Raw genomic sequence first — 25,975 nt, forward strand, 5'->3', positions numbered from 1 at the left:
ACAGCAACCCCAAGGTCTCACTGCAAACCACAACGTATTCTTCACAACAACAAATAAGAAAATACCCCCCCCTTATATATACTTATACAATGTCTTCTCAATTCATCCAAGGCATAAAACTTATACAGCAAAAACAAGGAAGAAATACTGGTGTGTAGCTGTTTATTAAGAATTTCAAGTTTTTTTCCACATACTTTGTTGTATGTCACTGTTTGTTTACTTACTTTCCAATCCAAGACTTTTCTAATTACTTTCTTAAAGCAATTATCCAAAGAGGTCTTAGTAAGTCCCCTAAGCCATTTGTAAATTTCTGCTTCAGCGTCACAATACACAAAATACATGCATAATAAAAAAGGGTTCTTACCTTTATTTGCAAACATTCCGAGTGAGCAGCACCAGGAAAAATAAGAAAAAGAAAAACACAATTAGAATAGGCATTGTCATAAATGAACAAACTTAAATCTAAGAGCTTTCTTCTTTTAATTTTATGACTTTATATCCCAGTGAAAGAAATATGGGAATCTAAAGAATATATCTGACCTCGAAGCTAGCAAGGAATTATAATAACAAACAGAAAATGAATGATGAACAAATGGCGTTCGATAAACATGTTATGGTCAGGACACTAAATAGTTTCATTGTTTTATTTTCAATTAGCTTAATTATTTATTGAAGAAGAAGAAGACGCTGGAAGTCACGCTGATGGGATACTGGAAGGTTTCTGGCAGCAGAGAGAGAGCGAGAGAGTAAGAGAAAGAGTTTGAGACAGGGTTTGCCCAATTTCCTAGAATAGAGGAGAAAAACTGCAAGCAGGAGAGTTTCATTGATTTACAGCAGTGATAATGCAGGTAAATATCAGCTGAGCAAGTAAAAGAGTATTGAACTTTAAAAATATAAATTTTGAAATGAATTTTTTTTCATCTATCAACAGTTTTCATGATATAAGAACAGTATAAATGAATGCAGCTTCCGGGTTGGTAAAAAGCCAAAGCAGAAGTGCCTAAAAATTTGAATTCTACCTGAAGGCCACAAAATAGCGATAGCTGTGGTTGAAAAAAGACTTCTGGTCCCATAGAAGTCTACACGAAACCAACTTTCTGACTTGACCGCTGCTGAATTTATGGACTCAGACATTCATTTTGGACCATACTGAATAAAAAATTGAGTCTGTTTCATAAATGTTAGTTTGACCATGTTTTAAAGAAGAGGAATATGTATGGTATGAATTTGTATAATCATTGACTAGTGAATTGCCAACCACCAGTCTTAGGAAATGAGTGTGCGATTTCACGATCAGACCCGCCCTTCCACATCAAAACCATTTTTTGAAACCAAGACGGCGATGGCAGAAATGCCCACCTCGAGCCTTAAAAAAGGGTGGCACCTTTTATACTGTCTGTGGATATAGTAGCAAATCTATTGAACTGACACTGGCTGTTAATATATTGGAATTAGTGTATGTGACAGACTTCAGCAAATATGGTCACAAATAGAATCAGAAGAGGCTGCAAGCTGCCACAGGGGAGTCTTGCCATGACTTGCTGCTTCCCGTTCGGAACACTGATGTCCCACTGCTTGCCGTCTGAATGCAGAATCACCAAGAATTGGAGCAATAACACTGTGATGAGATGCAATGTCTGTAATAAATACAGCGAGAAGAAGCATGAATTGGAACAAATGAGCAATTATTGCCAAGACCTATTTACTATCAGCAGTGAGTGATTAGGCATTTTTGGATGGGCAGAACTTCTTATTTTTGGAAGAAGTGTCCTGTTTTTTTTATGTTAGCAGGAACTGTCGAACTGTTTGAGGGGACTTTATCGAGCTCGTCCTTCAAGGTAGGTCCTCTACAGCACAACAACAAGCTTTGATGTAAGTATGAGGTAGCCACAACATAAAAAATAATAATAATGATAGAAAAGCATCATTAGCAGAAACATTATACAAGGACTATAACATTAGCTGCATAAACAACATACAACTCCAAAAATGAAAGAAAACCAAGAGAAAACTGCACAAAAATAATGTCTAAGATTTATTAAGGGACTTACATCCCTCCATCCAACAAAGCAAAATATTACAGTGCAGTGACAGTTGTAGTAATGACATTGGTGAATAGTTGCAGTGACTGTATAGATTAGATTGTATTCAGCAGGAATCACTCTTGTGTTCCTGCATGAATCATTGGTGTATATTTCTTATTGTATCCCTAAACTTAGCAGTGATAACTTGAACTTATTACATAAGTGTGCAAATTTTTCTGCAAACTTGCTCAAACTACATAATGAAAATATAACCTGTGCACAGTGTATGCCTTAACATTTTTAATGAAATCCCAATATTTGCGGCAGAAATTAAAGTAAAGGTAAATAAAATTATAAAAAAAGAATCCAGTTTTCTTATAAGCATTTACTACAGATAAAAATAAAAGGGTTTCATGCATATTATATGACTATGTTAAGCGTTTTCCAAGTAACATGGGGCTGCTGAACTCATTTTGACTGGCTGGAGCATGCAGTGCCATTTGCTAAACAACTCTCAAGACTTATGGTTCCATTATAGCTCCATTAGCAGAGAGAAAAAGGGAAGGGGTGGGCAAAAGGGAGGGAGAATAAAAATCATAGGGATGATACCTGAAAATGAAAAAGAAGCAAAGAAGGTTGAGAAGGTGGAGAGAACTAGAAGATGATGAGCTAAAGAGCATACAAAGAGAGAAGATGGTTCTTTCATCTTGTCAGCTTTCAAGAAGACTATAAACTGAAGGAGTACAGAACAAACTGCAGTCTATACTACTGAACAATCATCCCCTATGGCTTGAGCGTATGACCAAGTAAAAGCTAAAGAGTGACAAAAAAAGGAGAAATGAGGGCGATGGCGTGTGAAAAAGATGTATGAGGGAAACGAGAGAATGGATAAATAACAGAGACCATCTCAGAAAAGAAAGTAAATGACTAGAAACTACTGATAGCTCTAAATATGACTTGTTCAATTTTCAGCTACTAAAAAGGGAGAGAACTGAGCTCTGTGTTGTGCTCTAGATATGTAATCTCTATTCAGCTGCACTGACAAATGGTATCAGATATTTTCCTGTTCATCCATTCCAGCAAACCTGTGTCAGACTGAACTGTATCTGACACATTAGTGTCCATTTATACTTGCATTTCATAAAATGTCAAGTTCTTGCACATTATCCTGTACATTCATATCTATTTCAAAAATGCAGGGCTTTCACCTTAATACATTAAAACACACTTTTTTCCTCTCAGTTAGAAAGGAGTCTAGGTTTCACTAGGAACAATGAGCAACCAAAAGATTCCAGGTAAAATAAAAACATCTGGCTTTTGTGCTTGTTATGCATAACGCAACCATGACAGATTTTAATTTTTGCTGTCAGCCAGAGTGATTGCGTTCCATTATTGATGGCTATGCAGATAATAAGTGAACAATCTTACAATCTTACAAAACAAAAAAACAAAAATAAACCACGATAAATTGCATGCATCATTCTGCAAACAATTTGTCTTCTTTGTACACTGGACAAAGCAAAAACCTCTGTATTTATCTGAAGAGTTAGATCTGTAGTTGGGACTGAAGCACTAGTCTATCAGAGAGTAATTGGAACAGCTTGGGCTGTAAAGAAAGTCTCTACTTAGCTCAGTTTCTCTGTTAAAGCCCAAGCCAATGAAGCACTCTGCCAATTCCCCTCATGGTGGCAATCCAGCTTTATTGATCCCATCATTCCTACTTTTATTAAGGCTGTTCATGTATTCTATGTCCAACTAAATCTCGACAAAAAAGAGGATTTTGCTCATGCAACATGCACGAATCTTTGTGATTGCTCTTTTTTGGGTTGATATAAAAGCCACTTGGTTTTTTGAAAAAAAGCTACGAAAAATATGTGTGGATAAAACACTTTTCTTTTTTCTTTTTTTATTCAACTAACTCCCACTGCTTCTTACTCAGAAGAGGTCGTGGATGCCTTGCAAAAGCTTGGTTTTCCATTAAATGAAGAATTATTAAAATGAAGCGTGTCTCGCCACATTTTCGGTCCTTAACACAAAACAGTAGGCTGCTGTCAAACTAAAGATGGTCTCAAGGGCCCAGACACCATGCTGAAATATTACCCCTTAAAGCACAGTCCTACACTGCTGGGTTTCTCTCTATAAAATGCTTCAAAATGACTCAAAAACTCAAGAACTTTTTATACACATGGAAACAAGGGCCTGAACAAAGAAAACGACCAGACAATCAATGGTGCGTGTGGTTTATTTCAAAGGCTTTGCTTTATGTGTCTGTGCGAATGTGTTTGTCACAGAGAACAACAGCTTAAGCAAGCAGCCGACTCTCTGGAATTTTTGCAGTTAGGCAGGAATCTGTTAATATTGTTCAAAGTAAGAAATTGGTAACAAAAGGGGACCCATTGGACTGGCAGATGCTAAACAGTTTTGGGAAAAACTTTCAAATAATGAGTTCATCACACCATATGTGTAAGCAATCTCTTAGGTTTCAGACTGTTGCAAACTAAATTCCAGTTACATTAGATCTTGGTTCCGCATGATGTCATTGTGAGGGGATATCCTTAATATGAGTGAGGGTCAGTCATTGTTTTTTAATGTCAATCATGTAAAGCTACTCTAGTAGAGTTCAATTTTAAAAAATAAGGAGGGAAAAATGAGCACTTTAACATTTACATACATTTGCAAAATGAATCCTTTTCCATTCGTAAAGAGTTGAGCAACTGCTCCAAGCAATAACGCTCCACTTTGTTTTTGCCAGATTTCTGTTATCTTCCTCTGATTTTATTTTTGGCTGGTCTTTTCTACCCAGCCAGAGTGGGCTTGATGATCTCATGTAAGCTTAAAGGTCTATGCATAACCCAGCCAAACTCAGACTCTTGATTGTTCTCACCCCCAAGTAATCTGCATTAGCGATTGAGTCCCACTGTAGCTTCTCAGTGTGATCCAGCACTCCAGTCTGACTAAGACTCAAGGTTGAAATGTGTCACTGTGACCAGAATGAAAAGAAATAAGAAGCCTATAATTATATGCAAACAATTATATGCAAACAAACCAGCAACTGCAAGAATCCAAAGAACTTCAACTTCAACCTTGTATTCATAAATGAATCATCAATTATTCATTTCTGAACACCTACAGAAGAGTGTTCACAAATACTTTTAATGAGAGAATGATGCATTTTCAAGTAGACGTCTCCATATGTGACGCCTCTGTAGTGACTAGTGTACTTGATGTGTTTGCTTGTCCATGTGTATCTGAATGGGTGGGTTGGTGAGGGGTATATTTGAGTCAAAAGTTGTGCTGATTTCTTATAAAGAGTTTCCACGTGCATTCATCAGTTCATTTACAATTACAGCATGTTTGTGAGTGGGAAAACACACGCCCACTCATCAAACACCCATACACATCCCCAACTATTAACATCAGCTGAAAGGGTGCTCTGCCACCTGCCTTTATTTTCAAGACATCCAAGGGCTATTATTGCCTCAACTTCGCAGTCAGCGAGATCATGAATGTCTCTCAATTATAAAACCATTCAAGGGCAATTAATCTGAGTATAAAGAGAAAGGCAGATGAAACGGGAGAAGAAGGGGAAAGAGTACAAAGGTGGGGCAAAGGGTAACAAAGACAAGAGGGTAATTGGGAGGGAGCAAAGCCAAGGAAGTAATGTGTTTGTAGTGTATGCAGGAATAAAGCTTAAGTCATTAAACATTTCCCTTTTGGCGGTGTAAAGTATTTCCTTTTCACATAGTTCCAAATGAAGCTGTTGTTGCTAATGCTACTGAGCTGGGCTTTTCCTTCATACTCATTCAATGATAGAAGCATTTAACAGTGTTGGTTCATGGCATGCAGTTTTAATTGCAGCTTTCAATATTGACGAAACCTTTCTTGCTTTAAAAAAAATTTAAGCAAAGCTGTTCAAGATAAACTGGAAAACACGGAAAGATTTAATGCGATTCTACAAAGTTGCAGTCGAATCTTTTTTTCACTGACCTCATTGAAAAACATCCTCATAATCCTTGTAAAACCGCTGCTACACACACGCTGGGTTTTAGTAAGACTTTGCCAAGCAAGACTTCCTCAGATTTTGTTAACAAAGTGTCAAACATTCACAGGCAGATCACCCATCCAACTCAAGATGTAACAGCTGAGATGAAAGCCTGTGTCTCTCTTGAGTCTTTTGATTCGGTTTCCACTGAAACTCTCACTGAGACTGTGATTTAAATGAAGCCCTCTTTTTTCCTTTTGGCATACTACTCAAAAGATTTCTAACATAAGTATATGATTCTTTTCTCCCACTTATCATGTGGAAAATCATTTAAAATGTTACTGCCCGTATCTCCTTCAGCAAGCAATTGTTCAACTACACCTTAACAACACACTTGTAGAGTTCATCAAAGGTACAGAGCACTATATTAACCCAGCTTAACTATAAGCTTCTGTAATAGCATTTCTTTTTGAAGAACTCAGTCCAACCTCTGGTACAGTTGATGACTCTGACGATGTATTAACCTCCTAAGACCCGAACTCTTCCACAGCATGCATTTTTAATTTCTCTTTGATATTTGGGCATATTGGGACCCGATGAATGTAAAAACAAAGAATTACCAGATTTTTTTTTTTTACCTGATTTTTGTTTCTAAGAAAAATGAGAGCCACATATGAGGAAATTCGTTTAAAATTTCGATAGAACAGTAGCAGTATAATGTCCTCGTAAGTGGATATCAGGCCCTTGTAGAGCAAAATTGAGTATTTTGGTCTAAATAACCCAAAATGTGATGTCCACATATGTGGACGCCAGGTCCTGGGAGGTTAAGGCAAAAACAGCTTGTACAATTCTATTGGCATTAAAATTCAATATTTGGTGTGATCACCTTTATTTCTCAACATAGCCTAAAGTTGGGAAGTTAGGCAAGCTTTCTTAAAATTTCTCTATGTGGTCTTTAAGAATTGTTTTTCAGGCTTCTTGAAGGAATTTTTAAAGCTCTTCTTTGGATCTTGACCGCCTTTTGATTAATTCTCTATCAAGATGATCCTACACTGTTTCAGTATTATTTTTATAATCTTATGTCAGGTCTTTGACTTTCAGGTATTGTTAATCTGCTGCAGATAGTTCTTTTAGGCTTGCCACTTCTTTCGTTTTCCACTTGTCTAGCGTCCTGAGTTTCTTAAGGACACACTACATAGTTTGCTGAGATATGATACATTTTTTGGCATAAAATAGCATTCTTGCACTCACAACATTATTTTCAAAGAGTTACTACCCAGTCAAACTGTTTTCTTTGGCATTTTTCATATATTCAACTAAAGAAATTGGAACAAATGGGTTTGTGCACAAGGCCATTCTTTAAAATTGGTCTTTTCTAAGTTATCTGTAATGAGTAGACACCAGACTGGCTCATCCCTTACATTAGGGGCTTTTTTATGCTTCGCAGGTCAGTGTGGATTAAAGGGGATTAAAAAACATCCATTGCTCTGAAAATGAAATTTTACAAGGACTTGAGTGAACATGAGTGAAAAAGCAGCCAATGTTCAAACAAAGACTTTGAAAGACCGTTAGAAAGCTTGGAGAACAACAACTCAAGAACACCTTAACAAGTAAGACTGGCTCCTTGGAAGCAAGATATAAAGAAATGAGAGGTGAAAAAGTACTCATGTCCAGTACCTTCATTTTTTAACACAGTGTAGGACCTCATGGCAATTTCTTCAGCCACCTCTCGCCCTATGACAGCTGGGATAGGCTCCAGCGCCCCCCGTGACCCTGAAAAGGATAAGCGGAAGCGAATGGATGGATGGATGGATATTAGGTAATACACTAGTCCCACATTGCATTACCTAGGTGGAAAATCCTCACTGGGACATTAGGTTACTTAGCTTATTTAAGTTCTTTAAAAATATTACAGTAAGCTCTGTGGTGGCCATATGAACATGGCATGCTAGCCAGGGCTCACATACTTGTTCATTTAGTTTAGTTTGTATGGTTTGGTTGTACATTTGTGAAATAACTCTAAAAATAAAAATTTCATTTTTAAAGAAATTGTAGAAATGCAAAACTTTGACACAAGCCCACTAACTCTTGGTGAGTGCACTCAAGCATAAAAGCTACATATCCCAAGAAATATCTTTGTATCCTGGTAAAGAAATCAAAAGAATTTATTTTAGCTGAATGCACGCTAAAATGAAAAAAAGTGTGCTGCCACTAGTCTAAAAAATAAAGTACAGTGAGTAAATGTGATGAATAAAATGAGTGAGCCATAAAAAGTACAGCTACACACAAACAAATACAAATGACGCAGTAATAAGAAGCCTACTGCCAAAGGCCAGAACCAAAGCATTCTAATTAAACAGCATGTATACAGAGGAACCTTGACAAAGCAAGAGAGCAGAAAATACTCGTGAAAAGAAAGATGGGGTTAGAAATGAACACAGCATGCATTCTTGAACACCACAAACAAAGAACTATAAAAGCACATTCCTCATGTCCTTTTGTGTACGTCTGTGGTTGTTTATGCACATCTGTGTTTGGCTGTCCATGCTACGGTAAGTGCTGCTTCTGGAAGATGTCTACTTTACTGTTCTGCACTGGGAAGAGGAAATAAAACTGAATTCTGCTTTCGTCCTAATTGAGTGAGAGTACAGTTAGCAAATTAAAACAATTACATCTGCGGGCCAGTGGCCACTGGACCGTGAACTGCACAACAACAATATGGAAGCAGATTTCAGCAAGAAGGAACAGCCTCATTAATACATACTGAGGGAGTGGGGGGTGCAGTGTAATCAAGTTGGAGCTTATTCAGCTGAAAACATCTAAGATTTTGCCAAAGATATGCAGCTACAGCTGGGTAGCGCACAGGCAGAGAGACCTAGATTAGCTGTGATTGAGTGTGTGCGTCTGTGTCTCGGTGTGTGTATGTGGGAGTGAATGCATGACTATGTGTGTCTCTTTGTGCCTGCGTGTCTCTGTATGTGCTCTCCTGAGCACAAATATACGCCAAATCAATTCAAATTAGGTCATCTCTTCACTCAGTCTAATGTTCCATAAAAGATGTAAGGGGCCCCATCCGTATCGCTGTCTGTTTCTGACATTACTTATCTCTAGGTGTCTTCTGCAGTCTCTCAGGCAATACAGGCCATTTCTACGGCAAACTTAATGGACTGTTACATAAGCCACCTAAAGCCTGTCCTGCCATTCGTGACACTAAGTGTGAGAAGTGACTATAAGAGGGAAATTTTAAGGAAAAATGCCGGAGGAAATTACAAGCCTTAAAAGGGTTCTAATCTAGAATCCTCCTCTGATGGGCCAGGGCTTTCGACTGCCAGCGAATGGGTCAGATCTAACTGGCTTCTTGATATGAAAAAAAATGCACAAGTAGGTAATGAATGAGTGGCTGTTATAGCTGCCATGCTAGAGAGAAGACAGCAGTGGAAGAGATAAGTAAAGCATGTGGGAAAAGAGCACTTTTGTGTCACTCTCCTGAAAGCGTGCTGAACTACGACATCAGAAAAGACAACAGAAGAAAAAAAGGAACGAAGAAAGAAATGTAAACATTAAAAATACAGTTATGACACTGACGCTGTGCAGAAACAGAAGTGGGTGGAAAAATGTTCCAGGTGTTCCAGTATGGTCAGTTCAAACACTGGTCACCCAGTTCTTCATAGAAGTGGGCAAAGGGTTTAAGTTCTGTGCTGGTTAAGTCCATATCACTCCAAACCACTCAGCCTCTCCTGCAAGCTTTGCAGAACTTCCAAAGTGATAGACCGAAGTTGAACTCTCTATTCTTCCCTCCTTCTTTTGTCCTATCTTCCCCTCAATGCCATACTGCAGAATCCCAGTGGGTAGACAGCACATACATCTAAACCTCAAAGACTAGTAAGGTGGTAGGTTAAAATAATGCTCCACTGGGAAGGATTGAGTCTGCAGTGTGAGGTACCTGTCATCTCGAAGTTTAAAACATCAAACACAGATGTCAAAATCTGTGTTTAAAAAAAAAAATCTCAGTAAAAAGACTAAGATGGTGACAGTATTTCTGTAAAATAACAGTAAAAAAATGGTGTTTGGGTGAATATGAAAGAGAAAATATGACAGCTTAATTTAGAAGTACAAACACCCACGCGGTATACATCAGTACTACTAAAAGATTACCGTATTTCTCAGCACTTAATGAGAAATCTCTCATTAGAGTAGGACACCCGCATACCTCTCTTCAAGGTGAAATACTCAAGTATATAAGACGTTCGCACAGCTTGCACTAATGAAACACAACTTAATGAATAGCTTTTTGTGACAAATGTGGCTAAACCAAAGGGAGTTGGTTTTAAATATCACCATACTTTGAGAAATACAGACCACTGTGTGCCAAGGTTTTCATATTCATTTTCACTGAATGTTATCTCTAAAGTATAACAAGGTAGCCAAAGTAACTACCACCCATACCCTCAGCATACTTTTTTCCCCCCCACACAGAAAAGGTGTGCGAACAATTGATTTGCACAGTCTCTTTTGTTGCACCTGTCATCACACTAGATGAAACTCAAACTCTGTATTAAAACACCTTTCTGGTGAAGCATACAATATTCTGCTGGCAAACCTTGGCTTCTGGCATTCTTCTTTATGCTACTTTGACATGTAGGATTGTTGAAGACCGAAACAATATTAAGCAGCTTCTTTTGATGTAGTGGCAGTTTTTATTTGGAGCCCAGATGGAACTAAAAGTGAAAAGTCTTTACACTTTACACTTCTGATTTTTACCATTTATCTCAAAATCTTATAGACGGGCAAAAACGAAATTACATGCATTTAAAAGTCTACATGAGCTTACCTTACAAGGACCCAAACTGGCTCTATGTAGCTCGGTACAGTTTTACAGTTCACAGTTAAAACAAGATTAATAATAATAAAGTACACTGTGAACACCCCTATAACAGTATCAGAAATAACACGCTCAATGCAGGCATTAGTGACTCATCAAACCTTACATTTATCTAGAGGTTAAAAACTCCACATACTTATTTTTTCTGTGATCATATGTACGTCAAGTGATTTCCCAGAAACACACTATTCTAAACACTCTTTAGTGTTAGTCTCAACAAATGTTGAGTCTGCTGGTTTGGAACAAAGTACCCAGCAGTCCAAAACATATCTTTGTTTGGTTTATTTAAAGGAGATTTGTTGACTAAGAACTCAGAGCAGTAATGGCCTCACACCTGGAAGCTGCCCAGCTCGACAATCTGCTGGCTGTCTGATCTATTGGCTGCTGAGCAGCTCCACTGAAGCAGTTGGGGGTTAAGTACCTTGCTCAAGGGCAACTTGGGGGGTCATGAGGACCAATAATTTTTTGCCCACAAGTCACCAGTCTGCTCAAGTCAGAACAGAACTGATCCATAAATCCATATTTTAGCCTTAGCGTGTGCCTATAATGTATTTCTACAGGAAATGTCACTTTAACTGCCTGTAAAACGCAAAGACGGAAGAGAAAAAGGGCCCATGGTTGAGGATAATGGAAAATTTGTGCTCCGTCTATTTATTATTTTCAGGGAGATTTTCTGTGTGTACAATGTGTCTGTGTGTTTGTGTGGATGGTTATGAAGCGTGTTTAATTAAATTTCACACACTGCGAAGTGTCAGATTGAGAAGAGCCCCCCACCCCCCACACACAGACACACACACGCGCACCCCCTCATGTGCATAGACACACACATACAACCATGGCGATGGTAGTGGGATGCAGATGAGATATGATTTGAGTGGGTGGAAGTAAACACTAATAAGTGAATGACTTGTTTTTAATTGGCAGTCTGGAGTGAAACAGTTTCAAGTAGGCCAGTAGTACAACTTATAGATGTGAGGACTCACACACATTTAAAATACTGTGCAAACTTGCTAAAAGAAAGAAGTTCAGACCTGATGAATCTTTGCACCACTGCACAGATGGTCAATCTTCTACAGCATAGTCACAGAAGATGAATAGGCCTAATGCTTGGAGGGACAGAAAGGCTGAGGCTGATGTATTGATGGACAGTAAAAACAGAAAGAGTGGAGAGTGGTCACTGTTTCTGACACCTGCTGTATACACAAGGGTGCTCAGATGAAACTATCCAAAACCACCCGAGTCCACCTGAAGCACGTATTCTCACACATACATGAATGCAAAGGGGTGAATCTCCATACACAGAATTGACCAAAGAGTCATTTCTGGTTATGGCTAAAGCTTGTGTGACAGTCTGTGATACCACTCTGTCACACTACAGTGCTCACATTTGATAGTGAGGAGCAACAAAAAGGCTTTTCTGGTTATGTCCCTTCCCTCTGGTTGGAAGAATTATAAGCAAACCTTATAAAGTTGGTTAATATTTCATTTTAACTTGACTGATTCACTTCAATTTTTAATTAGAAAAACACTTGAAATTACATACTGGTTGAGATTTATGAGAAAATCAAGGCACCACCAGGAAAAACTTTATTTCATTTCATTTATATTTATAGCATTTTCATTGTTTTTTTTATTTTTTTATTTTCAAGAACTTCATTTTCTTGAGCGTATACGAATGCAAAATGCATTTTAATGAATATCATGATAACTTTAGGCTTTTAATGATTTCTTTGAGCTGTTCCTTTTGCAGGGTGGAATTATTTATTAATGCAAACAGGTATACATATGTATTTACAAATATATAGATACACTCAGATCTTTTAATAAATGGTTCCACAGGTTCTTCAATGTCTTTTAACTTGATAAGGCCAAGGCCTTCCTGTTAGTTGTCACAGTTGACTACAACTGACATTCTCTCTTAACCAGCATTAAAATATTTTGTTTAACAACATTAACTGGATTCGTCAATACTCAGGACAATGGGAAAATCCAGAACTCAGAGAAGATCTAAGAAGGAGAATTGGAGATTTATACAAGTTGAAAAGGTTATTTCTCAACAACTGCAGATTTCAACATCAACAGTTCTCATAACTGTACATAAGTGCAAGTTACTCTAATGTGTCACCACACTTTGCCAAGGTCTGGAAGAAGACCCAAACTGTCATCCTCAGATGAGAGGAAATTGGTTAGGATGTTCAGAAACAACTGAGGAACCAGCGAGGGTCAAGCCTGGCATGAAGTGGAAATTGCTGGAACGCCAATGTCCCTGTCCATGGTGAAGTTTTATTTTGCCATGGACCGAAAAGACTGACTGCAAATTGCAACTGCCCACGTGGACAAGCTGAATGCCTTATGAAGGAATGTTTTATGGTTAGACAAGCCAAAAACTGAGCTATTTGGCCACAATTACAAGGTATGTGAAACTTTGTAAAAGTGACACAATTGGGTCAGGACAATTATCCTAAACACATATTTTGAAACGGATAAAGCAGACTAACATGGTCAAAATGGTCTACCAAAGCCCTGACCTCATTTCTTTTGAAGGTTTGTTGACACTTAAAGGTTGGATCTGTACCAGAGATCTAATCAATGTAAATCAGTTCTACAAATTTTGCCAAGAAGAGTGGTCAAATATCCAGCTGCAATTAGAAGCTTGTTGATGTCTACCAAAAGTGTCTGGTCGAGGTGCAGCTTGGGACATTTCATCAAATATTAGAGGGGGCATATATATATATATATATGAAGAAACCATTCATGCCCACGATAAATCTATGTAAACTTCTGATCACAACTGTATATGTTGCTGGATGAACTACTTGGGGAAAACAAATGACAAGGTGCTCAGTGCAGAATATACTAAAAAAAAACTTAATTAATGAGAAATCTGAATGTTGGATTGTGACAGGCTGTTTATAGCTTCCAAGTTTTAAAAAATAAAAATGAATTTCTGGATAATTTCTGTCCCCTGTGTGGTCTTCTTTATTTGAGTATCTCTTGCCAATGGCAATATTTGAAATTACTATAGATCAAGGTAGTTTAAATGAACAAAATGAAAAAAAAAAAAAAGGGTTAGCAGTGAATTTTCCATGGTAGTGAATTTATCCCAAACCTCTCTGTCCAGTCGCAACGATATGCACCCTTCACAGTAGCATCGCACATTAAGAGTAACTGTCATTAATATATCAGGATCCATTTTGTCTCCTGCCTGGGTCACCATATGAGGTGATTTGTGAGTTAAATAAAACCTGTTCATTTATTATGACTGCACAACACATTAATTAAAAAAAATATATGGGGAAAAAGAAACTCATGATTTTTTTGTTTTTTGTTTTATACCATTTGGGACAGACCATTTCAGGCAGGAAACAGCAGAACACCGTCAAAGGAGACTGCTACTGTTAATACCATATGGGCCAGTGGTGGGAATATGCAGCAAAGTGTACGCCTGCTGAGACGTACACAATCCCTCGGCTGGTTTGCATGAGTTTTTCCTTGTGTATAGCAGGGAGATGCAGAGAGGTGGAGTGTGGTGTTATTGCGCAGACAACTACGCACACCAGAGACCCCCCAAAGGCCCTACAATGCAGGTACTGTACTGTAAGTAAATAATCAGGATCCCCTTGTGTGTGCAATTGAGATAGTGTCTGTGTTTGTATATTCCTTCATGGTGTCACTGTGAAGTCTCCAGAGTAGCCCGTGTTTGTGTAGAGATTGTGTATTTGTATATTTGTCAGGGAGAGGGAGAAAGAGAAAAAGTGTGTCTACAAGTGTGCTGCCTCATACATGTTTGATTGGAGGATTTGGTCTTTTCTCCATAAACAAGGCTCCTTCAGTCTGAGCAGGGCAGCCCATTTGAGCATTCATAGGTAAGCCAGCAAAATCGCCTGATCAAAATTCATACTGCATACACAGTGGCCAGTGACTCTCCTCTCCTTTCTTTTTTCTTTTCTTTCCCTTCTCCAGTTTAATTCACTTTAAGTCATTTCAAGCCAGCTCAATTGTTTTATTGCCAGCTCCTTTTCCTTCGCTCTCTCCTCTCTGTTGTTTTGTTCTTTTGTCATCTTTTATCCTCTTCTCTTCACTCATCTCCTCTATTCTGCTCTCCTCTCTTTAACACGCTTCCACTCAAGTCTTTTCAATCCAATTCTTTTCATTCTCTACTTCTATTTTCCCTTCCATCTTCTTTTTTCCCCTCTCTTCTGCTAGTGTTATATTCCCCTCCTTCCCTCCTCTCTTCTCCTCCTCTGTGCCCCTCTCCCCTGTGATTCCTTTCGTCTTCTGCCACACATGTAATATTAAAGAAATGCGCACACACACATACATACACACACTGGGCTAAAACAGATCTCGCTTAGACAAGCATGAAATAAGCAATTCTGAATACAAAACAATAATGCACAGGAAAATCAGCAGGCACCTCAGACGTTCTATTGCTGCCTGCTAAATGACCAGCCCCAACAATTCTCATCGCCAACAACCCTCTCCAGTCTGCTTAATTCTTATTTTCTTTTATTTTCACTTTATATGACTGTTACACAGAGTCATATAAAAAGCAGACAGCAGGAGTTGGGATGTCAGTGAAAGGAGCTCCTTAGTTGACTTCCCTTAAATGAAGTGACACTTTCAACTTGGGTGTCTTGTAAGTGCGAGCGGCTTAATGTCAGACAATGTTGTCTGTAACTGGGAGGGATATGCTGGGGAGGAGAAGAAAGACCAGACATCTACTGTCATTTAGTCACAAGGAGGAGACATGAGAAAGAAGTAATTAGTGAGAAGCGGTTTAAGAAATGGAAGCAAGTGAGAAGAAAAATACCAGTGGGAAATAGAAAAAGATAGACTCTAAGAAGAAGACATGAGAAGTGAATAGAAGGATGAGAAAGGAATGAAACTGCAGGCAAAGGGGTGGGGAAAATGACATAAAAGGAATAAGTGGGGGGAAAATAGTTCAAAGAAAATCCTCGTTTATTACAGCTCAGGTCCTATTTTAGAAAATTTACCTATCAGTATACTTGCTCATGTAATTGCTGAGGTGTGGAAACGATAAAATTGTTGCTTAGTACGATTAGAGACCTAAAATTTAAATTCATGCAAGAGTGACACTGAACACATTTGAAATGTTAGAGAAGAACACCAGGTTACGTTTATTAGGAAGGCTGTATAATATTGTTTTTGGAGAGTTTCTCCCATTAAACATTGTCCCTACTGAGAGCAACATAGGTGTCGGACTTTTTACGCGGGTCGTGGGATCTGCTACTTCTAAAAATTAGAGTCAGAACTACCATTGTGAAAGAAATAAAAACAAGATAAAAGGAAACAGAAATAGGAAAAGGAGAAAAATTATTGCAACAAGGACATTAAGAGGCGCCCAACCCTTCAGGTGGCAGTGAGGTGAAGTGTGAGTGATGCAAAGACCTGATGTGTGGTTCCTCTTGAGTGCACTAGGGCAGGCAGGGGTCCTGTCCCAGTGGCTAGTAATATGGCAGCTTGATGTTGTTTTCACTTTGAGAGATGAAGCTCAACTGCACTGACATACAGTAACAGCACTTTGCGATTGGATGTGTGTGTCGTGTGTGCGTGCCACGCAAGCATACCTGCTAGTCAGAGCTAAGGGGAAGCCCTGTCATGCCTTTTCCCATTGTTAGCATATGGCTGTGCGCTAAGTGAGTTGTCTTTTGCCTTATTAAATATTCACAATTACAAACAGAGTGAAACCCTCACCCTGGTTGGAATTCATGTTTAATTGATGTCTCTCTCTCTCTACTTCTCGCCCTGTTCTGTTTCTGTTTTAAGTTCATCTTGTCTTACACTTGAGGGGCCTAATTCAATAATAAATGTTAAACTACTGTCATCGCTAAGTTTAAGCTTAGGTATGTAATCAGGAGGACTGCTAATTTTTTTTAAACAAAGAAGAAAAAGATTGTCTTTAGTTCAGGAGTTTTGCAGGTTATGAGGAAAGAACTCAGGTGATGTCACGTGAGCGTAATATTAGAATGGGGGTAAAAAAATTAGAAACCGTAAAGAGAAAACCTTCACATAAATACATAAAATAAAAAACAACTGAGCAAAATTAAAAAATCTACATTGATGATTGATTATATGACCTTAAATATATAAAATGATATTTTTGTGAGTCTCTCAAATCAACTGAATTCATAAAAAATACGCAGTGAGCAGTTTACCATTCTCCAATATTCGCTACTTTTAACATTTCCGCAAAAATGAGCTTTCAAGTCAAAAGAAACACATAATCACACTTTAAAACGTCTGCTGATGGGAGTCAATCTTGTAAGCATTTAAGTATTTGATTAACAGATTTTCTAAAAGATTTTCAAAAGTGCTGCTTCAACAGTACTTCACAGAGCGCAGAGTAACGTCTGCACCGCTACTGTTTCTTGGGGAAACTTTTTTTCCCCGAAACTTTCTGAAAACAACCAGCTTCGTCACAATCATTGAACAACTTGGTGCAGTCTGTGCCACAGATGCAGCGCATCTCCAAATAACAGCAGCATCAAATGATAAAGATGTATTTTTCAACTGGAATAAATATCGGTTTCACTCAATGCGCAGCTGGGTATCACTTGGTGGGAGACATGGTCTGTCCCTGCAGACGACTTATTATGTAGGCTCACAACGTGTTATCTCTGAATATGTTTCCAATGTGAATGTGGCAGCATTATTTAAACCTCCTGCTGTTTTACTGTCATGATGAATTCACCAGCACAAACTGTTCGCCTGTAACTTATCATTATGGACATACTGTCATCTAAAGCACCAGGGTCAACCTGGTCCTCTGTCAGAGCTAAATGATCCTCTACTTAGTAAGCTTTGTGCATATATCTTAAGCAGAAACTCCGAGGTTTTAGCGTCATTAAGAAGAATGCCTAGTTGTACGATAACATACATTTGGAATACTGCAACAGATGTTATACCAAGATGATCATCTATTTTATCCTTCGCATCCATTCTCCTCCTCAGCTACCTCCCACTTGGATAAAAGCCCACGAAGCAGCAGTATGCAGTCCAATCAACTAGTCACAAACACATACACCCTCGCATACACATATACACAGGGAGTACGCGGGTCATTGGAGCCCTTTCATGTGTCATGTTTTAAGAGAACAAAGTCCTAAATCCATACAGTGTCTCCCAGCTGTTTCATCATTTTCTCTGTTTGTGTCACTGTCTCTGTGATGAAAAGAAAAACCACAACTGACACATCACAATATACTTTGGTTGAGAGGCAGGTGGTTTCAATTCTATTACATAGTGTGACTCTGCCTTTTGTTTCGGCGTGATAACTAGGATGACAAGCGAACATCAAAGAACTGCTCTTAAGAGGCATTTTAAAGTTTAACGTAGGTGTCAAACAATTGTTAGAAAAATGGTAGTTTTAGTAAAGTGTAAGTTAGGTAAGGTAAGCGATTCACAATGTTGACTGCAAATGACCACTGAATGCATTACTTCTGTTTACTGAATAGAAACAGAAGAAATACAGTAATTCTGTTTTATCTCCCATGCAGTAATTCACTGGACTAATTCACGACTACTAAATTTTTCTAAAAATAATATTATTATTTAAATATTACTCAGAGCAGCTGATTAGGTTTAAAAGTGGAACACATATTCACTGGTACACATAACATGTTGTGTCTAACTAACACGTAAGAAAAAAGGAAAACTGGAGGTGGGCTGATTTTTGTTACTGGTCAACACTTTCCCTTCATAGAAACTGTATGTGTGTAATTACAGCAGCTGAATGGGAATGTAGCTGCTGCAATTACCTAAACATGCTGAAAGTGATTCAGTGGACAGAATTCTGATTTAAATAGGGAAGGGCAACTAGTCTTTAAATTATGTTTGAAAATAATCAGACAGTGTATTGCTTATCTGAAAATGCATATTTCATTTTTTTTAAATTTTTGTCCATTTTCAAAAAATTGAAAATACTTGACAAACGACAGATAAAAAGTGGTGCATCATGCAAAAACAGCTCTAGAGCCCAACATTTTTTTTTACTTTCCATGGCTATTTAAATGTTAAACGTAGATTAACGTGTAAAAAAAAAGACTTCATTTATCTTCCTTTGTCTATTTTCTATGATGTTTTTTTTAACTTGGTGATGTCAGAAGGTGTCATTCTTTGAATTATTGTGGTTTACTTGTGCACACAGAAAAAGAGTAACATGTTCATAAATGATAAAACTTGTAGCAAGATATCAGCTAGGTTTATAAGAAACCATCAATTGATCCCAGTCCACACATTGATGGAAAAGTCTCCAGCATAACTAAGGGGGCAGATTTCGCTGACTGACTGACTGATTTGGGGCAAAACAGTGTGTTGTTGATTTCCAATTTATGCTTCAGAAACAGTTTGAAATCAAATTTTTCAAACACAGTTTTGGTAGAAAGGAGTTATGATAAGAACTGGAAATATTTGAAAGCCCAGTTATCTTGATTGCATCATTGCTTGGCTGTTTTTGTGCAGAGACAGGATTCTCCAGCTGTGTGACTGGCTAGTACGTGTGCAGGGGATCAAGCTTTGAAGAATTCTTAATTCCTAGTGAATTAAGAATAGTATTTTGGTTTTTAATGCCCATTCCTAGAACAAGAAAAGCATCCTCTTAACAGCTGCCATTGTATAAGAGGACAAGCTAATTTTTTCTTCAAACTGTATATTGTACATGTCAAATTAACTCAGATGGAGTCTAGTTTATTTATAAGGCAAAATGTTACAAATCTGTGAATGGCAGTCTGCGCAGCATATAACATCCCATCTCCGTAGACCACTGAATAGATAAAAGCCTTGTCATTCTTTTCTCATTTCATACAATTACATGACAACTACTCCCTCACTCCACCATACACACATATTGCCTTTGTGGGTATAGGCTACAGCTCGTAATCAGATTTTGGCATTAACAGGATTAGACCAGAGCAGAGGTTTTTCCCTGTGCAGAGATAGGGAATGAAAACTGTCTATTATACCACAGACAAGAAAATGGCAAACACAGATATAAGATAGGAGAAGTGACATGCTCTATCGTATCAGATCACAGCAAATGATATCAAGCAATCAAAGATCAGAATAACACAACTTTCTTTTCTACGGCAACAAAAGAGGAAGATCCCAACTCGACATCAATATTGTTAAAAAAATAAACACCTTCAAAACAGGCTGTGTGTGTTCTGCAGATGTCTCCTATCATTGCAGATAGTCCTCGGTGCCTGAGGGGGTAAAACGAACCATCTCCGGACATTCATTCAGGCATTGTGATGGACGGACACCCGCCGGATCAAGACCCCAAAGGAAAAAGAAATGTACAGACAGCAAGGAGAGGCTGTAAAGTTTCTGTTTCCTGCAGGGCAAGGGGGTTATGAGGTAGTGTGGAAGGGTGCCAAATCAGATACCACCACATCAAAACAAGCCTTAGGGGTGATACGGGCAAGGAATGACATGGATTCTTTAGCAAAACAAAGGCAGTGTTATCCAGGCCCAGATACACAGACATTCAGACACACAGCACACACAATCATATTTTCCTTATACATTGCAATCATGAAAAACTGGCACATGAGCAACCCTATCTCATTCTCTTTTCTTTTGTCTTTCCACACACACACACAATCACCCACATACTCTGAGAAATGCCCAATGGTCTGCAGACATCAAATTTTCAACCCACCCTCACCACGCTTCAGTCAGAAATCACATTACCTCTGCCACCCCAATAAGCAGTAAGCACAATGTAGCAGCTACATCCACCTTGTCAAACCTCTGAGCACACCATTATGTTATTTCTCAGTGCAGTGTTATGCCTGCAAAAGCAAACAATAAAAAAAAAAAGCACCCATCCATCCATAGAGAGGATAGGACATAGTTTCCAGTATTTCTTCTCATCTGGGACAGTAATGAGCTAGTTTAAAAGAATTGAAAAGGTGAGGCAGAAGTGCAGTCACAAGGGAATGAGAAGAGGAATAGACAGAATAAGTGTACGGTATTTAATCATTAGGGAAAGAAGATAGGCCCGCAGTGGTGGCAGCATTACAACTGGCAGCTTCAGTCATTCATTTAGAATGACATTCATTAGTCTGCCCTATAATCTGCCTCCTACATGTTGGATAGGATGAAGAGCAAGGCAGAGTACAGGCCCTATGAATCACAGGTGTGGACACTATCATACCTGGGCCTCCTCTTTGATTGGTCCCCAAACAAGAAACCTTATCAGGGTCTATGAGGCTGCTAAATAATGAGGCTGTCAGATCCTCCACAGCACGGCTTTGTGCTTTGTCACATACATACAACTGATAGTATGTACAGGAGAAATGAATGCACAAAAATATCCACAATACACGAGCACAATACAAAAAATGGCATACCTGCGTTTCAAAACAGTAGTGCTGAGCTGATCCAAGGTTTCCACGACAATACGGATACATCAACTAAGCTGGTCTAAGGTGATAGTAATGTCACACATGTCATGTGGTTGCACTATTCAACCACCACAGTGTCAATGTGACTCACATACGGCAATGAATGACTTGCAGTAGCCTGATTAGTTATGTGAGTGGACAGATAAGATAAATAACTGAGCACAGAAGTTACTTTAACCTTTTTTTCTTTATAGTTCTAGTCAACCGAGGGATGTTCTAGTTTATTCATGTGAAAACTATATTGGTGATAACACATTTTTTCTCAATCACTAAGTGTCTCTTTGCTTTTGTCTTTGTATCATCCTCATTAATTTGCTATCCTCTGTTATCTGTTAGTTGTTTTAATTAATTTATTAATTAATAGGTAAGTAGGGAGTTATCATCAGCCCTGTTTGCTGATGTTGTCTCTATTAATTTTGTTTTGCCCAAATTAGTTTAGAGAGAAAGTTTGAATCTGATGGCCCATTGTGCAGTTCATGGTTCATGTACTTATTACTCTTTTATTTTTGCCACGACACTCATTTTCCTTATTTGTCTCATATCTTTCGAAGCAATTAGATATCCACTGTTAAAGGTCTGTTGAACTGTAGCAGTGCTGCGGTATCTTATTTACTGTAACAAGCTGATGTACCTAAAAGAATTAAAACAAATACATAAACAATACATTTTAAAAAATCCAGATGTTACTCAGTATGCCACCACGCTTACAATCAATTTTCTGAAACCCTGCGGATTTACTAATGATTCATCAATCTTATTTTAATAATGTATTAAAACCAGTCCCAGATACATTTACATTTATATAAAAAACCCCAAACAGTTTGATAAGTCATCATCAAGCAAACTTATTAAAATATGCACTGCTTCTATCTTATTTATTACGTCAACCTCGCAGGTTTCATAGCATTATAATTGAGGGTTTTAGCTATTTGACTGTTAATTGGACAAAGCAGGCAATATCATTTTGAGCTCTGGGAGTATGTAATGGAACCCTGTAATAGACTATCCAAGGTGTAGCCTTGCTCTTGAAGGAAAAGCTCCAGACCCCCCACAATCCTGAACTGGACAAGCATTTACTAATGAATGAATGTGTGAATGAATGTTCTGACATTTCAAAGACTGACCAATAAAATGAATAAATATAAGGAGTTATCAGTATAACTGCAAAAATAATGGAATAAAACACACTCACACACACATACATGTGCTTCCACATGTGTGCTTTTTTCCCTTCCCTCATATCTCCATTGTTTTCCTATGAACTGAACACCCTGAATTTACCTTTGAAAAAGCTACCACCGAGACTAAAAACAAAGACTGAGGGAGCGCCATGCAGCCTCTCAAGCCAACTTGGCACAGCAACTCAATTTTCTATTATATTTTTTAGTCTTTAATTAGGGTTATTAGACTCTCTGTGGGTCTGTCCATTCTTCTCTCTCCATGTGAGGTGATTAAGCGGCCACTCACGAATGGCACACTGCTGAGACAAATGAAAAAAAGTGGAGAAGGGATGGTGGACAAGTGCTATTTGTTTTCTTGTGTGTGTTTTTGTCTGTGGCCTGTATGTACTGTGTGCTCAATTTAATGGCTTGTTTCCCTGATACGGTGCAGTATAAGAATGCGCAGTCACTCAGACCTAGACATGAAAAGAAGAGAGTTATTCACAAAATGCCACAAAGCAGTTTTGTCAATAACACACCACTCAAGGGAGGCAAACTACACTTTAATGCCCAGTGCCTTTCTAGCTAATTGGGCCAACGCTTGGGTATCCTCCTAGGTTCCTTGGAGGATTGTAAATACCTGTGAATCTATAAGTCCAGTGGATCACCCCACATTTGTGTTTGTAGCCACAATAAAAACAATGTACTGTACAGAAAAGCTGTCTGGAAAAGGAACCATAACTTTTTGTCTAGGGTGGCTGAGTTTAGGGAGTTTAACTTAAAAACAAATACAATGCAATTTGCCTGACTGGACTAGCAGATGCACTTGCTGCCGACATAGCTTACTGATTTTCAGTAATTTATGACTAAAAAAAAGAAAAAAGAAAAAGAAAAAATAAATCAAAATAGGTCTGCATCTAGTCTCTAAGTCTCCCAAAGTTGGTTTTAATCCTTTTATCAGATGATACCTGATCTACATTTGGGAATTAGTAAATGCTGCTTTTGGACTTGGGCAAAGATGCTGCCCAAGCAATAAAAAATACAGTTTGACAAAAACAAATGCTGCCAGCTAATAATGATCATAAAATTTAATTTAAAAACTGCATAAGTCCTTAAAAAGGAGCTTCTCGTAAGTGGCTCCAAATAAAGCATTTCTTTACTGCCAAGGTTTACATAAAAACATTTCCTGCTCTTTTTCTTAGTGCCTGAAATGTTTGACTTGAGTGTTTAGGGAGGAAATTGAACGAAGCTGGAGATGGAGGGAAATGTTTCCATCAGTATGAATTACCTGCCTGTGTGCACTGATCTTCAGACAGAACAATAAACTGATTAATGTTGTGGGTTTATCAATTTGTACTAAGCAGGGGGAAAGCATCTTAGCTTACCGTAGTAAAAAAAAAAAAAAAAACTCTCAAATGTAAAAGCCTGATTTTTTTTTTTCATATAAAGAAGAAATGACTATACGTGTTAACCTTAACACAGGAAGAAACTGCTTAGTTACTCTAAATCATTAAGCCTGAGGATACACTAACACCAATACAAAGGGAACCGTAATTCTATTTTATAATGCATACATTTCATAGATTATCGCCTCAAGGCATAAAACCCCGCAAGGATGTCAGCGTTTTAGCATATGGCTTAACAAAAACAAAAAAAACACCACACCAGGGAATCTAAGCAAAGCACTCTTCTGGGAGAGCATTTTTCTTCGACTTTAATTGCAGGGAATTAATTGGTTGAAATTTTTGTCACCGACAAAAGCAGCCCCTGTTTCATTAACAGCATCATTAATAAAAGATGGCATTTCTTGTCTTTAATTAGAAATAGTGAAGAGGGAATTGAGTGAAAAGGAGAGACACGGAGAGACAATGAGCACACGAGAGAAATAGGAAAATAGAAAAATAGAGGGAGTACTGGAAGACAAGTATAGAAAGAAAAAGAAGTAGACAAAAGCAGAACAGGTGTCAGTAACTCATGGCCCTGCTGGTGGTTGTAGTTTAAGCTCATTATTTCACACTGAATATGGAGGATTAGTTAATCATTCGATATTCTGCCAGGGAATTTGCTAAAGGAAAACTTCTGTGCATATTTTTATTAATATTAAAATACTTTAGAGTCCTTTAGAGTGAATGTTTTTGGAAAAAAAAAATGTTTTCATGGGCATGTGTGCTGTCGGGTAACTTTGGTTGGCTCATCTCCTCTCACTTTTACAGTGAGAGGAGATGAGACTTCAATGCTTCCCTTCCTGCAAATACTTCATTACACAGTCTAATCTTTCTCTCTGTAAAAGAAACAAACTTCTAATTGAGTCATGATAAAAGCCATCTGTTTGTCTTCCACACCCTCTCTCGCTCTTTTCTTCTCCTTTCTATATTTCCTCACAGTGTTCGATCTACCGTCTGGCAAAGTGGAAAAAAAAAAGTGAAGACACTATGAACATGAAGTGGAGAGACTCATAATCATCTAAAGAGATAAAAACATGCACGGCACTGCATGAGGCTGCAAAGGTATCTTCTACCCATTAAAGGCAACAGTAATAGAATGCTGATTGGCCCCCTGAATGTCATGTTTTCCGAACCCACAATTTAGGCTGAAAAAAACCCTCTGATTGCTTTTCTCACATCTCTTATGTAGGCAACATCCAGTCATTTGAAAAACATAAATCCAAAGCTATGATATGTCTATGATCCCTTTCTTTTTTACCCAGCCCACTACATGAAAATGTTCATACAGTATGGGACATTTAGCACAACTATGGTAAATGGATTGATTCTTACATAGCGCTTTTCTACTCTAGCGGAGTACTCAAAGCACTCTATACAACATGCCACATTCACCCATTAACACAAGGACTGTTTCTATCCTTATTTCTATCCTCTAAATACCACTCACCCACATTCATATTCTGATTGATCAGCCTGTTCTCACGCCCGAGGCGTAATATAGTGACGATTTGTCAAGTCCGGAGGCATTCATTGAGGAACGTCAAAGGTGACCTTCCGCGTTCTTATGCTACGCGCTGTGTTATGGATGAAATCCATGAGAATGACGGTGCCGCGGTAAGACACGTTCCAGCCATATATTCCAGCACTAACCCTAACCTTATCCCTAACTTTAACCAGCACTTTAATGACATTAGATAGTGTTTTCCAAAGCGATAAAGTAAAACGAACGTACATGTGTAGATTCATTCCAAACGGTTTTCATGTTTCCTCATTTTTCCGATCTCAGATGTGTTGGGTGCCCGGAAGCGTAATATACTGCCGATTTGTCACCTAGTGTAAAATGTTACAGTTTGGGAGTGAGAACGTGTTGGATGGATGCATTGGAGAGCAACTTGGGGTTAATATCTTGCCCAAGGATATTTGGCATGCAGACTAGGGGGAGCAAGGGATCGAACCACCAACATTCCAATCAGTAGATGCTCTACCTCCTGAGCGACAGCCACCCCAACTATGACCAGGTTTAGTGGCAAAAGCATTCTTAAAATCTTTGTA

At 38.3% G+C, this 25,975-nt stretch overlaps 1 protein-coding gene across 5 annotated transcripts in view; it reads right to left on the reverse strand.

Moving 5' to 3' along the window:
• Positions 1-25,975, reverse strand: part of sdk2b (sidekick cell adhesion molecule 2b) — a 266,359-nt gene that overhangs the window by 182,811 nt on the left and 57,573 nt on the right. For 4 of the 5 annotated variants that reach the window (XM_063482695.1, XM_063482692.1, XM_063482693.1 and 1 more), the window contains exon 2: positions 7,684-7,779. The exons of the other annotated variant lie outside the window; for it this stretch is intronic. In XM_063482695.1, coding sequence (XP_063338765.1) covers positions 7,684-7,779 — 96 coding nt within the window. The remainder of the gene's footprint in view (positions 1-7,683; positions 7,780-25,975) is intronic. 5 annotated transcript variants of the gene reach the window in all.

Source organism: Pelmatolapia mariae, linkage group LG8 (genome assembly GCF_036321145.2).
Source record: "Pelmatolapia mariae isolate MD_Pm_ZW linkage group LG8, Pm_UMD_F_2, whole genome shotgun sequence".
In the NCBI taxonomy this organism is placed as follows: Eukaryota; Metazoa; Chordata; class Actinopteri; order Cichliformes; family Cichlidae; genus Pelmatolapia; species Pelmatolapia mariae.